This window comes from Spinacia oleracea, chromosome 1 (genome assembly GCF_020520425.1).
Source record: "Spinacia oleracea cultivar Varoflay chromosome 1, BTI_SOV_V1, whole genome shotgun sequence".
Classification (NCBI taxonomy): Eukaryota; Viridiplantae; Streptophyta; class Magnoliopsida; order Caryophyllales; family Amaranthaceae; genus Spinacia; species Spinacia oleracea.
The window spans coordinates 111,073,455-111,088,577 of record NC_079487.1 but is presented as its reverse complement, the minus strand read 5'-3'; the positions used below and the strand labels follow the sequence as shown (position 1 = coordinate 111,088,577).

At 40.3% G+C, this 15,123-nt stretch overlaps 3 protein-coding genes across 3 annotated transcripts; 1 reads left to right on the top strand and 2 right to left on the bottom strand.

Moving 5' to 3' along the window:
• The first annotated feature begins 238 nt into the window (after nucleotides 1-238).
• LOC110802170 (30S ribosomal protein S31, chloroplastic-like) lies at nucleotides 239-1,846 on the top strand. The gene is made up of 3 exons (NM_001426474.1): nucleotides 239-467; nucleotides 627-691; nucleotides 1,423-1,846. Exons 1-3 carry the CDS (start codon nucleotides 314-316, stop codon nucleotides 1,507-1,509), a joined length of 306 nt encoding a protein of 101 aa, NP_001413403.1. The 5' UTR covers nucleotides 239-313; the 3' UTR covers nucleotides 1,510-1,846.
• A 1,911-nt stretch (nucleotides 1,847-3,757) lies between these two features.
• Nucleotides 3,758-6,624, bottom strand: LOC110802158 (proline-rich extensin-like protein EPR1). The gene has a single exon (XM_022007588.2). The coding sequence runs from the start codon at nucleotides 6,539-6,541 to the stop codon at nucleotides 4,019-4,021; it is 2,523 nt and encodes an 840-aa protein (XP_021863280.2). The 5' UTR covers nucleotides 6,542-6,624; the 3' UTR covers nucleotides 3,758-4,018.
• Nucleotides 6,625-7,586: 962 nt separating this feature from the next.
• LOC110802168 (pleckstrin homology domain-containing protein 1) lies at nucleotides 7,587-8,300 on the bottom strand. The gene has a single exon (XM_022007604.2). It carries the CDS (start codon nucleotides 8,175-8,177, stop codon nucleotides 7,728-7,730), a length of 450 nt encoding a protein of 149 aa, XP_021863296.1. The 5' UTR covers nucleotides 8,178-8,300; the 3' UTR covers nucleotides 7,587-7,727.
• Between the last annotated feature and the right edge of the window lie 6,823 nt (nucleotides 8,301-15,123).

The following is a 15,123-nucleotide window of genomic DNA, read 5'->3' as shown; positions in this document are numbered from 1 at the left end:
AATATTGGAAGAAAATACTCCTTAAAATATCAGTACAAAATCAACTTGAATCCTCAAGTTAAAATTAAGTGTAAGTAAACCGGGACTAAATCAACATAAGTTTGTGGAGAACTCATCTTGTGACCCCATCAACTACTGGTTCAGTAGGGTCATTCTTCTTACCTATTTTTTTTTTTAAAAAAACAAAAAGTAAACCGGGCCTAAACCGAGGGGAAGGCAAAATTCATTTTACAAACCACGCCTATATTAGTGTCTGTCACTTGTCACCCGCTTGCATCCTATCCTCATTCTCTTATCTTCAGAACTTGTTGCAATGGCTTCACTGCTACTCGGAACCCCTTCCATGGCGTGCCACTCCGTCTCTTTCTCCTTCTCTCATTCTCAGTCCGTCGCCGGGGTTTCTCTCTCCTCTCCGCCGACATTATCTCTATCTTCTTCCGTCTCCACCTCTCCAGCTCTGCCACTCAGTAAGTTCTTTGCACTCTACTAATTAATCAATGAATTAATCCCCAATTTTTGCAATTGGAAACCCTAATTTCCTTTTCTTCTCCAAATTCAAACTCAATTGCCTGTTTTTCACCTTTTATCTATGCCTAATTTGTTTGATGATTTTTTGTTGGTGTTAGTTTACTGCGGCAGAGGTGACAGGAAGACCGCCAAAGGCAAACGCTTTAACCACTCCTTTGGAAATGTCAGTTCTCTTTCCATCACTCTATCTTTCATTCTTTCTTTGGTTGTTTTTCCTTCATGTTTCTAGTGCATTCAAACCTACTAATTTGGTTCCTGATTTAATTGTCGCTGTACTAGTTTAAATTACACTATCAACTTGACTATTAGTTTTAGACGGAGGAAGTATCATTTACAGTATATCATATTGATTCTGTATGAGGTATTGAGGTGTGTACTTGATTGCCTACAAAATTCTATCTATATCTTGAAGCTATACCCAAATTAATAATGACAATGTGAGACATATGCACAAAGTTTTCTAAGACAAAGTCTATGTTGTTAGTTGTTCTAATGTATGCACTTCCACCTTTGTAATTGCTTGGTTGAGATAATGTAGCGTAAAATTGCTTCTCTAACAAAGTTCTGGTCAGATAATTCATTTAGACTGGCAACTCTAGTGGAACGAATAGAAGAATTTGAAGAAAGTGGTATTATTCGTTGATACTCTCATTTGTTTCTGGTTTGTGTTGTCCGTTGGTGAGGGTATTATTGTTGAAAATATTTAGAGGAGTGAAGTTAATTGGTTGTTGAATCTAGTTACAAGCAAGTGATATTTCCTCAAAATTCGTAGTTTTATGAGTGATCTTGATGAATAGACTAGCACATAGAACAAGCTCTTACATTAATGTGATCTTATTTGTTGAATTGAACAAGTATTTGTATTTACACACATTGTCCGGATTGAAATTTCAGGCGAGACCCAAGAACAAGAACAAGGGAAGAGGTCCTCCAAAAGCGCCAATCTTCCCTAAAGGGGATCCATCTCAGAAAGAGGATTGATGATGAGTAGCTAAGTTGGTTCTGAATAGGATATTTTGTTGAGGTAATCCTTGCCCCTCTTCCTATCTGTTACGTATCAGGATGGTACTTGAGTTGTTAATGTAATTTTGTGTTCAGTTAGCTCTTGTGATATTGTAAACCTTATTTGTGGAAGAAATTGTGGATCCACTACTTATTATATATGATGATTTGTTGAAGCCTTTGCATTAAGTCTGCTTAGTATCTGATGGAATCACTGTGCTTTTTGCAACTTTGTTCAAAGACTTTTCTGTTGTTGAATTTAGTTTTATGAAAATTTTCAACAAGGTTGTTTGAGGCGCAACACTGTATGTTTTTTGCAACTTCGAGTCAGGAAGATTTTTCTGGTGTTGAATCTTGTTTATGAAAATTGTCTGTTAAGGTCATTAGTGCTTAACCCTTTTGTAATGGCTAGGTTAGCCTTGTAGCCAGCCGAGAAGGCAAAGACACTCGTGCCAAGGCCTATGTTCTGTCATATTGTGAACCTTGATTTAAGATTGTTATTGTCTCATTTGTACAAAGTATATAAATTAGGGAGGGTAGGCGACTCTGCGTGGCAGCTTCTACTGTGACAAACTTGCACTAGGACCATAGTTCATGACCAAAATTGTCCCCGGTGAAACTCTTTTCCAAGGCTATATTCATAGTTGTAAGATCCTTTTAATTGGAGGGAAATGTTGCCAGAATCTGTTGGAAAGCACAGCTTCCTCTAATGAGTATGAAAAACATTCATGACTCCAATTGTCACCTACAGCCAATTAAGATAAACTGCAACTTCCAGTCGTTGGAAATTATCTCCAAGTATCCCAAGCAACCTCGTCAAAGGTTCTGATTTGTCCCTATAGCCATAGATAGCATAATACTTAAATTGCACATAGGCCACATCGAACTCATTTACAAAGCCATAAGTCCTATAACCCACAACGTCTTTGAGACACTTTTGGAGATTACTGAAAATATTTAATATACTTAGAGGGAGGGAACTGAGGGAAGGCTCCCCGAATCAGACATAAGCTCCCAGGGTTCCTCAGATTCAAAACTGTCGTCAGTGAACGCTCATTTTCCTGAACTATAGCTCATATCTCAGGATTCTCATGAGCCATAGCATGATAGGAACCATAGGTGATACCAGATACAAAACCTGTGAACGCTCATTTTCCTGAACTAGCTCATATCACAGGATTTTCTTGACTAACTGCAATGGCAAGACTCTAGAGTGGCTTCTAGAGAATTCTTTCTACATGCAATTCTTTACCTCATGACTCATGTCATCATCAAACAGTATAAACTTAAAGGTTATTGTGTTATGAAGCGAAAGGATCTGATTCAAATTCGAAATAAATTTATCCGACTACAACTTTGATGTAGTTTGGAAATTAGTTTGATAAATTTATCCGACTACAACTTTTAACAGTTTTGAATCTGAGGAACCCTTACCCCGCTCTTTGCGGGAGCTTCTTTGAGGCAATGGGGTAATGATATGATGACAACTTTGATGTAAAAATCCAACTCTGAGTAGGAGGGCCGGAATCGGAATTGTGTCCTGACTCCAACCCGAATGCAACTTATAGTGTAAGCAGATGATTTGCATAACATTAGTAATATTGTTCAATTTTTTCTGAAAATTTAATAAAGTAACATCGCTTTATGATAAAAAGTGTGGATTGGGACTGGGATCAGAGCGGTTGGACCTCGAATGACAGGAGGCAATTCAGATTCGGAGTCGAATCGGACTCCGGCTACAATTCAGTTCGAGTCGGATTATGAGGTATATTATTTGAGTCCTCAAAGTTTGTTACAGTTTGCTCTTTTTGTCACGTATTGAGCATGGATTGACACTTGCTGATCTATTGAGCATGGATTGACACTGAAGTAAGTGTTATGCGGTTTAATAGGAGACCGTTGTTAGCCATTTATGTACAAAAGGAATAGGTATTCTCTTACCTCATTAGTTTGGAAATTTGTTCACGACTGCACTGAGGAAGTTTAAAGTTGAAATACTCCATAAAGTTTATGATAATGAGGTTAAAAGTTTATTAGTTAGATAATGAAGATGTTTGATTTACCTACAAGTGCTTGGGTTGTTGTTCCATCTTTTAAATCAATTTTTTTTCTAGCATAAAATCATCCTTAGTTGAAGCCTTTTCGGCCTGATCCAAATCAGCAGGAGTTTAGCAAGATTCAGAGTACCCAAAAAAAGTTGATGCTAAATAATAATAGAATGACTATATCCAATCACGCATTTAATTGCAGTGACTTCAATAAACATATTAATGTTTTATTCCAGAAAAACCATGTATGTTTTTCTACTTTAATGTAAAACGTTACTACAATATTAGGCCTGGCCTTAATCTCCAACAAAAACAAAACAATACATAACATAGAATTACATATAGAATTATGTATTAAACTTTATTGGGCTACTTAGAAGCAGGAATTTGGAAATAATACTTGTGATGACACCCATCACAATCCAACTAAGAACTCACGACTAAGAACACCGGAAGGCGGGTACCCTTTTGCCGCAGGTGGTGAGTAACAAATTCAAGGAGATTGGGATATTAAGGTTAATTCCCAAAATATTAGTTTTGACGGCGGTGCAGAGACATACTTCAACATCGAGATTAGCCAACCCGTTAATGATAGAGCAACATTGGTTCTTTTGTCGGGAGCCAAGCAAGGGTCCAAGCAAGTTACTTAATACATTGCCACACACCTTTAATTGTAACACATCTATTGGACACTTACTAGGTGGTGGTGGTACCGTCGTTGGTGGCTTAATAGGTGGTGGTGACACGGGCGTTGGTGGCTTGATAGGCGGAGACGCCGTTGGCGGTGATGGCATTGGTGTTGGTGGCGTGACAGGCGGAGACGCCGTTGGCGGTGATGGAATTGGAGTTGGTGGCGTGACAGGCGGAGATAACATTGGCGGAGATGATGCTGGTGTTGGTGGCTTGATAGGCGGAGACATTATTGGTGGGGATGGCACTGGGGTCGGCGGCCTGATAGGGGGGGATGGTACTGGGGTTGGTGGCCTCACAGGGGGCGACGACATAGGAGGGGATGACACTGGCGTTGGTGGTCTTATTGGAGGCGACGCCACAGGAGGTGATGACACTGGCGTTGGTGGCCTTGCTGGAGGCGACGCTATTGGAGGGGATGACACTGGCGTCGGTGGCGTCGGTGGCCTCACAGGGGGTGATGATGTTGGCGGCGATGGCAATGGGGTAGGTGGCCTAACAGGGGGCGATACCATTTGAGGCGGTGACACTGGCGTTGGTGGCCTTATTGGGGGTGAAGTCATTGGAGGTGATGACACTGGGGTTGGCGGCCTCACAGGAGGGGATGCCATTGGCGGGGATGTTGGTGGCCTCACAGGAGGGGATGCCATTGGCGGGGATGTTGGTGGCCTCACAGGGGGGGACGCCATTGGAGGAGATGGCACTGGCGTTGGTGGTCTTATTGGAGGCGACGCCATTGGAGGTGATGACATTGGCATCGGTGGCCTTACTGGAGGAGATGATATTGGAGGGGATGACACTGGCGTCGGTGGCCTTACAGGGGGTGACAGTGTTGGCGGCGATGGCATTGGGGTTGATGGCGTAATAGGGGGAGATACCATTGGAGGCGATGACTCTGGCGTTGGTGGCCTTATTGGAGGTGAAGTCATAGGAGGCGAAGACATTGGGGTTGGCGGCCTCACAGGAGGTGAACCCATTGGCGGAGATGACACTGGGGTTGGTGGGTTCACTGGCGGGGATGACATTGGGGTTGGTGGGTTCACTGGCGGGGATGAAACTGGCGTTGGTGGCCTTATTGGAGGTGAAGTCATAGGAGGCGATGACATTGGGGTTGGCGGTCTCACAGGAGGTGACCCCATTGGCTGAGATGACACTGGGGTTAGTGGGTTCACTGGAGGGGATGACATTGGGGTTGGTGGGTTCACTGACGGGGATGAAACTGACGTTGGTGGCCTTATTGGAGGTGAAGTCATAGGAGGCGATGACATTGGGGTTGGCGGCCTCACAGGAGGTGACCCCATTGGCGGAGATGGCATTGGGGTTGGTGGGTTCACTGGCGGGGATGACATTGGGGTTGGTGGGTTCACTGGCGGGGATGAAACTGGCGGTGGTGGTCTCACAGGGGGAGAAGCTGTTGGAGGAGATGATATTGGGACTGGTGGCCTCACAGGAGGCGACGCCATTGGCGGGGATGTTGGTGGCCTGATTGGGGGCAATATCACTGGAGGGGATGACACTGGCGTGACGGGGGGTGATGTCATTGGAGGAGATTGGACTGGGGTTGGTGGCATTACTGGGGTTGATATCATTGGAGGCGATGCCACTGGGGTTGGTGGCCTCACAGGGGGTGACGCCATTGGCGGCGATGACATTGGGGTTGGTGTCCTCACAGGGGGGGACACCATTGGAGGGGATGACACTGGCGTTGGGGGTCTTACTGGAGGCGAGGCCCTTGGAGGGGATGTCATTGGCGTTGGGGGTCTTACTGGAGGCGACGCCATTGGAGGGGATGGCACTGGCGACGGTGGCCTCACAGGTGGCGACGCCATTGGTGGTGATGACACTGGGGTTGTTGGCGTGACGGGGGGAGAATTCATAGGAGGCGATGGCACTGGTGTTGGTGGACTGATTGGGGGTGACGCCATTGGAGGCGACGACACTGGTGGTGGTGGCCTGACTGGGGGTGACGCCATTGGAGGTGACTTTACTGGGGTTGGTGGCTTTACAGGGGGAGTAGGGTACTTTGTAGGTGGTGACTTTCTAGGTGGTGACGGCTTTAGAGTCGGCGACTTTCCTGGTGGTGGCGCCTTAGGAGTCGGTGACTTTCTAGGTGGTGACGCCTTAGGGGTCGGTGACTTTCCACCTTTGTGGCCACGATCTTGGTTATGATGCTCGACTTGTGGGGGTGAGATATTTTGGGAACTCACCATAGTGAAAAACACCATGTTGAGGCATAGGAGGAAGATAATCGATGACAAAACTTTTGAATACATCTTAGCATCTAAAGTAAATGGAAAATTTTGTTAAGTGAAAACGGGTTATGAATTAGGATTAGAGAATGTGATGCTAAATGAATGAATGGAGTTAGGCTTTTATAGTGGAATATATGTGAAATATTTAGAAACAAAAGTATACATGTTTAACTTGCGGAAAATAGATACTACTGATTTTCCTATCTTATTTATGGCTCATTACGTGACCTTGCATGACTAAATCATCAAAATAAGCTGGATCTTAGAGTTTCTTTCTTCCCTCTATGGATTACTATGCGTGTTGGGCAACATTGTTTTTAATTGGGATGAAGAAGTTTGACTTTCATACATCCCAAGAAGATCATTTACTATATGAGTTAATAAGAAATCTAATTTCTAAATGTGTGATTACAATTGTAACAATCATGCCCATTTTGTTGTGCTCCATTACAAGAAGCAATTATGCTTTGTGTAAATCCGCGTCGTGTTCGGCCGAGGAAGATCAGTAACTTCACTCTCTACCATGGAAACAAAAACCTTTACTTCAGGAATGGCATTCATGTACATAAAATACAGTCCTACTGGCCTGGAAGTCTGGTTCTGGAATCGGTATAATCGATCATTCTATTAGTAATATTTTGCATAGGCAAATGACTTGGTTTCAGAGTCCTCACTTTCTTTTCCTTTCATTCATAGATTCATATGCTTACAGAACAATGTGGCAGTGCACTGAATATTACCAAATCAATTGCTCACAAATTATACCATCCTCTACCACACTTTACGAAATCGGAATTGGATACCCATGTTGAACATGGATGGGTGATCAGTGTCCGACTTGACTATTTTGTAAGAAAAATCATGGTTTTGGCCCAAAATGAAGGGTATAAGTCCATATTCAAGTGTAATATCCATTACAATTTGGGGATTCGAACTATCGTATAGACGTACCCATGTCCTCAGTCTTTAACCACAAGATGTTGAATAATTGTAGTTCAATGTTTGTTTTGGTATGAATTTATGATCGATGTTTTTAACTCAATAAGATGAACATACAATCAATAAATTGTTTCAGATCCAAAATTCAAAATAGCTTTCACATTAAACGGCACAAAATCATATACAACCCAGAAAATCAAACAAGAAAGCAAACTCCAATTTAACAGCATATCACCCTCAAAAAAAAAAAAATCATTAGAACTTAAAATCACTTATTATCATAATCAACAATCTCTCGGTCCGTAACAGACCGGGAATGCTGAACAATAGACCGACCAATGGAATTAATCCAATCCTCTTTCTCCTTCTCAGAATCAGCAATAAAATACATGGTATCAGACCGGGTTGAAAGCTCAAAAGCAAACTGCCGGTTCAACACATCCTCAGCACCTTTCACGGTTAAACACGACGAAACCGGAATAACGCCACGCGGTTTAGAGGACCGGTTCACGGTTGACTCCTTGAACCAGAAAAGCTTGCCTTTCTTTAACACGAACCAGCGGCGACGCCATGTTTTGATATACTCCCCTTGTTTGGTTAACCACCCCGATCGTTCCGGTTCGGTCCAGAACTCTACCCCGTCGTACTCTGGACCGGTTGATCCGGATGTGTCGGTTCCTATTACCCGGTTTAGAGCTGATCGCCAGAGGCTTGCCATTGAGAGAGGAGTGGAGTGGAGAGGGGAGAGAAAGAGGAAGTTGGAGAATTTGTTGAGTTTTTTTGTGGTTTGTTTTTGATAGGGTGGAAATGTGGAATTCTCTCAATGTGTGTCGCCTTCCATATCACCTCTTTGAGTTGGAAAGAAAAAATCATAATTTTTTTTAATTTTTTTTTTTTAATTACAGAGTAGCCAAAATACCTGTAAAATTCTTGTTAAATTTGATTTAGAGTGCGTTTGATTTTCGCTTTTTTTTCCCTTCTAAATTTATTTTGTCTAAATTTAACTAAATTTATCTGAACTTATATATTTATTTTATAAGTGAAAATAAGATGAACAGAACAAACTTTTTTTTAATCATAAAGGTAAGGTTTTATGTTTAAAAGAATTATAAAGGTAAGATTATAGAAATGTTTTATACTGGGTGGTCTATGAATAAAGTAATTTAGAGAGTCTTCCGTATATATAATTCCCACGCCCTTATCGTGTACAAGTATATATTTTTCAAAATTTATCATCCACCAAATTACCATATAAATGATCAATTGAACTAATGGAATTAGTGTTTTGCTACATCTTTCAAATACTTATGTTAATGCAAGTTCTGCAACATGGGTTTTTTTTATCAATCTGTGGACTATGGACCATGGTGCACAATGAGCATGGTGCAACATGTGCACCAAAAGAACACATATGCATAAATAAAAGAACATGACACTACGACAAAAGAACATGTGATATAATGTTTCACTTTTTTGTTATAAAAAATAACATATTATTTCACTATTTATTAAAAATATAAAAAATATATATCCATGTTCTTTTCACTTAACCAAATGTTCTTTTAATTATATACCAGTGTTCTTAAGGTGCACCATGCTCACTGTGCACCATGGTCCACCTTCTAAATTGCGATTATTTTCCTCTAACATTTATTTTAAGGATCAAGTACGATTTATTTATTTTTAAATCAGTTGTAATAATCGGTAAAAAATTTGACTTTATTAGATTTTTACCCTCCATGTTTAAAGAAAAAATATCATTTTTAAGTATTTACTTGCAACGCACGACTAATAAGAATGCTAGCTAAAAGTATGAAAATAATTTAATAAGGGGTAAAAAGTATCTTCAATGCTCGTTAAAAAGAAGAATGTGGATAGTATAATATATTTAGGAATGAAGGTATGTGCATATTTTTATCTTCACACTCTTTTCTTTTGTTAGAATAATTTTTTGTTCAAACATAATCACAATATTTATTAAATCTAGTTCATTATTTGTGGCTCACAAAATGATTAGTGATAATAGAGAGTTGAAAATGAAAGTGGGAGTATTAATACTTTGAGAAGTATCGAATTATATAACCCATAAGAAATTGGGTCACTCAAAAGGAGGTTGGTGAACAAGAACCTACACCATTTGAGAAAGTAAATAAAGTACGGAGTATAATCAAATAAATTCTATCCAATACGGAGTAAGAAACATTCTATCTTTCCTAAGGTTTCTCATGCCTTTAAAATACTTTACCATATGAAATATTTTATGCTAAGTATTGTTTTATCCTTGATTATCAATATCTCATGTCAAAAGAAAGACCTAGTATCATCATGTGAAAACCAAATATTCTACCTTAATCACCAATATTATATAAAATAATAAAATAGTAATTTGAATAATATTGGAAATTTTAGAATACCAAACAACATAAGTAATTAGTAGTAGCTGGCAAACTGGTATAGGAGACCAAGTTGCACCAATGTCTAGCAGTGTGACAATGATAGTCTGCAAGATAGGAAGGTGGCTTATGTTGTCTGGTGGATTTTCTGAAACAGGGATCTGTAAGATCTTGTGTGGAATTGGAAGAAGTGTAAGGAATAGAAGTAGAGAAAGATGGAGGAGAGGAATGAGGTGAGGAGAGTGGGGTGGTTTGTAAAGAAGAGAAAGGAGATGATGGAATATCAGTGTGAGAAGTATCTGAATCAGTAGGGAGAATGACAGTAACAAGAATAGAAGTAGAAGGTGAGAAAGGGAGAATGAGATCTGGATCAGGAAGAAGAGGAGTGTGTTTAGGTAGATACATGTAAGGAGGAAAATCAGTTAAACCAGGGTCTGTAGTAGGAGTGTGATGAAAAGGAAAATGTGTCTCATGGAAGATCACATCCCTGAAAAATGTGATTTTCTTAGACTCGGGATCTAAAATCTTATAGCCTTTTTGTGAAGGGGAAAAGCCAATGAAAACACTTGATTTTTCTTTCACATCAAACTTTGCTATGTCTAGCTACTTTAGAAGTAGAAACATAACAAAGGCATCCAAAGGCTCTTAGATGTTCATAGAGAGGTTTATGGCCATGAAGCTTTCCATATGGAGTCAAATTTCCTATACTCTTCAGGGGCATTCTGTTTATCAAATATGTGGCACAAAGGATACATTCACCCCAATATTGGATAGGCAGTTTGGATTGGAAATGTAACGCCCTAGAAGTTTCAAGCAAGTGTTTGTGCTTTCTTTCAACTATACCATTCTGTTGTGGTGTCCCACTGCAGCTAGTTTGATGTAGTATACCCCTATTGAGCATGATTCTTTTCATATCACCCTCACATAATTCCAAGGCATTATCAGATCTAATGCAAAGAAATTTAGAATCAAATTGTGTTTCTACCATTTTGAGAAATGAATCAATCACGGGCACTGCATCAATTTTAGATTTCAAAAGATGTGTCCATGTTGTCCTTGTAAAATCATCTACAATAGTAAGAAACATTGTACAATCATTATGTGTCTTGTTCCTATATGGACCCCATGTGTCTAAATGTGTCATCTCAAACATCTTAGTAGTCTTGATACTACTAGTAGGAAAAGAACTCCTAGATTGCTTAGCTGCTGGACAGATTTGACATATGCTAGCATTATTGTTAAAAGTTGCTAAACTACCAATAACATGCTTCATCTTCTGAAAAGGCATATGTCCTACTCTAAGGTGCCTAACCTCTGCTTATGATTTATTTGAAGATGCTGCTGCAAGACATGTTGTTGCTGGTGGTTTGATTACTTCATCTTGGCTTGGATTGACACTGTAAAGTCCAGATCTCACACTACCAAGAACCTGTGGCCTTTTCATTAAATGGCCCCGAATATAACATTTGTCAGCAGTGAATGAGAGAATGCATTGATGATCTGAACACAATTTGTTTTCATACAACAGATTGTAGTGGAACTCAGGTACATGCAAGACACCTTTTAACTATATATTCTCATTTAAGGTGATTGTCCCTTTATGATGTATTGCTACCCTTTTCCCATCAAGTATAGTAATAAAATCATCAACTTTTACTGGCTCATAACTATCAAATATGCTCAGGCATGCATGCACACATATGATCTAAAGCCCCACTGTCTAATAACCAGCTAGAATGAGAACAAGTAAGAAATCAGTAACTTGTACCTGCCATGAATGCATGACCTGATCTGTCTCCTTCTTCTAGGTGAGTCGCTGCGGTAGGAATATTCTCACTTTGTTGCTTGTTTAAGAGACTCAACAACTGAGTACATTGTTCATGTGTGAGAAAACCAGGTGATTTTTTTGTGGTTGTTCTCTATCATACTGTAATTGTTGATATTCTGAAATCATATCATCACCATAACCTTCTACTGAATAAGCAGCTGCTACTACTCTTTTATCATTTTTGAATCCTGCAAAACCTGGTGGAAAACCATGCAACTTAAAATATCTCCTTTGTACTCTGTCCATTTGTTAGGTTATGATACATATGACATTACATAAATCATGCGGAAACAACCATTAACCCAGGACAACATATTATTTACACATAATCATATAGCATAATTAGATGCATACTCTTTGTTGCGTGCCCTCCCTAGCTGCGCCCGAACCGAACAAGAACAAGTCTTTTAGGACTCCAAATGTCGTCCCTCCGTAGATAGTCCACAGCACGTCCGGATCCGCCTTAAGATTGACCAACTAGAATCGCCCTTAAGGTACTAGAAAATTCGGCACTTTTATGAGCAAGATGTGTTTTAATTTTCTCTCAAAAAACTCACTTTTGAATACTTTGAAACTTGTGTATAAATTATGACCCCTAGGCCTTTATTTATAGAGTTATGGAAAAGGAATCGTAATCCTAGTAGGATGCGAATTAATTGGAATTAGAATCCTACATGAATTCTATTTAATTAATTTATCCAATTAGGAATAGACATTTAATCATACACTGACTCTTGCAGATTCAGGAATCACGCATGAGCACAAACTCACACACACACGGCAGCCACAAGGACTGCCCATGCGTGCGAGCTGCAGCCCACGCAGCAAGGCCCACGCATCCGTGGCCTTGGCGCGCGCTGGGCTTGTGACGTGCGTGCTTGCTGGGCGACGGCCTGGCTTCGTGCTGGGCCTTCGTCCGGCAGGCCTCGTCCGATGCTAATTCGTACGATACGCTTCCGATTAAATTTCCATTTCCGGAATCTATTTCCGATACGAACAATATTTAATATTTCCGATTCCGGAATTAATTTCCGTTTCGAACAAATATTTAATATTTCCGTTTCCGGAATTATTTTCCGATTCCGGCAATATTTCCGATTCTGACAATATTTCCGTTTCCGGCAATATTTCCGATTCTGGTAATATTTCCATTTCCAATAATATTTTCCGATACGTACCATGTTTCCGTTTCCGGCAACATCTACGACTTGGATAATATTCATATTTCCGATACGATCCATATTTCCGTTTCCGGCAATATCATCGTTTCCGGAGTATTCATTTCTTGCCTGTGACGATCTTAGCTCCCACTGAAACCAAGATCCGTCGGTTCCGAATATTCATAGATGGAGTATTTAATGCCATTAAATACTTGATCCGTTTACGTACTATTTGTGTGACCCTACGGGTTCAGTCAAGAGTAAGCTGTGGATTAATATCATTAATTCCACTTGAACTGAAGCGGCCTCTAGCTAGGCATTCAGCTCACTTGATCTCACTGAATTATTAACTTGTTAATTAATACTGAACCGCATTTATTAGACTTAACATAGAATGCATACTTGGACCAAGGGCATTATTTCCTTCAGTCTCCCACTTGTCCTTAGGGACAAGTGTGCATTTCCTAATTCCTTTGTCGCTCGATGCTTGCTCTTGAACATAAGGTAAGAGTTGTCATCCTTATTATGTCCAGAGGTGTTTCTCGGTTTCAGAGTTCAACTGATCAAATAAACAGATAATCATAGCCTATGATTCATCCGAGCACGGCCATGCATTTCACAGTTTCTAGCTCTCCGAGTGGCCTTGTACAACTTTTAAGCATCTCATCCCGATTTATGCGAGGACAATCCCAATCTTGCGATCTTGAGATTAGACTTCGTTTGATAGGTGATTACCTGAGCGTTGCCTTTATAGCCTCCTTTTACGGTGCGACGGTTGGTCAACGTCAAAGCAACCAGTTCTCAAACAAGTAATCTCAAATCACTCAGGTATTGAGGATTTAGTGTCTAATAATTTAATGAAATTTACTTATGACAGACTTTCATCTCTTACAGTAAAGTTTCATAGGTCTTGTCCGATACTAGTCTTCCCAAAGTAAGTATCTATGCAAATGATTATGACATTGCCATGTCCACATAGTTCAAGAAACAGAACTACTAGTCATCTTGCATTCTAATCGTCTAACGTTTTCTATGCGTCCAATTTTATAGAAAACTCCGATTAGGGACCATTTTCAACCTTTGACATTCAAGTTCACTTGATAGACATTTCTTAGTCACAGGACTGGTCCTGACAGTCTATCTTGAATATATCGTCAAGTTGAAGGGACTCATCATTTAATAAACCACAAATTAAATGGAAAAATGAATTTCTTTCATTTATTGTGAATGATTAACCAATAATGTTTTACAAAGATTTAAACTCTAAAACTTTAAAACATTAAACAGAGACATCAAAGCCATTCTCCAATATGCTTGATTCCCATAGCTGCAGTGTGCGAGTTGTGCTTCGCTTGCGGCAGAGGTTTAGTTAATGGATCTGATATGTTGTCATCAGTTCCAATTTTGCTTATCTCGACTTCTTTTCTTTCAACGAACTCTCGTAGAAGGTGAAATCTACGAAGTACATGCTTGACTCTCTGGTGGTGTCTAGGCTCTTTTGCCTGTGCAATAGCTCCGTTATTATCACAATACAGGGCTATTGGTCCTTTAATGGAGGGGACTACACCAAGTTCTCCTATGAACTTCCTTAGCCATATAGCTTCCTTTGCTGCTTCATGTGCAGCAATGTACTCCGCTTCAGTTGTAGAATCCGCAATGGTGCTTTGCTTAGCACTTTTCCAGCTTACTGCTCCTCCGTTGAGGCAGAAGACAAACCCAGACTGTGATCTGAAATCATCTTTGTCGGTTTGGAAACTTGCGTCCGTATAGCCTTTAACAATTAATTCATCATCTCCACCATAGACCAGGAAGTCATCTTTGTGCCTTTTCAGGTACTTCAGAATGTTCTTGGCAGCAGTCCAATGCGCCTCTCCTGGGTCTGACTGGTATCTGCTTGTAGCACTGAGTGCGTACGCAACATCCGGGCGTGTACATATCATAGCATACATTATTGAACCAATCAATGATGCATATGGAATCCCATTCATTCGTCTACGCTCATCAAGTGTTTTTGGGCACTGAGTCTTGCTTAGAGTCATTCCATGAGACATGGGTAGGTAGCCTCGCTTGGAGTCCGCCATCTTGAACCTATCAAGCACCTTATTGATATAAGTGCTTTGACTAAGTCCAATCATCCTTTTAGATCTATCTCTGTAAATCTTGATGCCCAATATGTACTGTGCTTCTCCTAGATCCTTCATCGAAAAACATTTCCCAAGCCAAATCTTGACAGAGTTCAACATAGGAATGTCATTTCCGATAAGCAATATGTCGTCGACATAT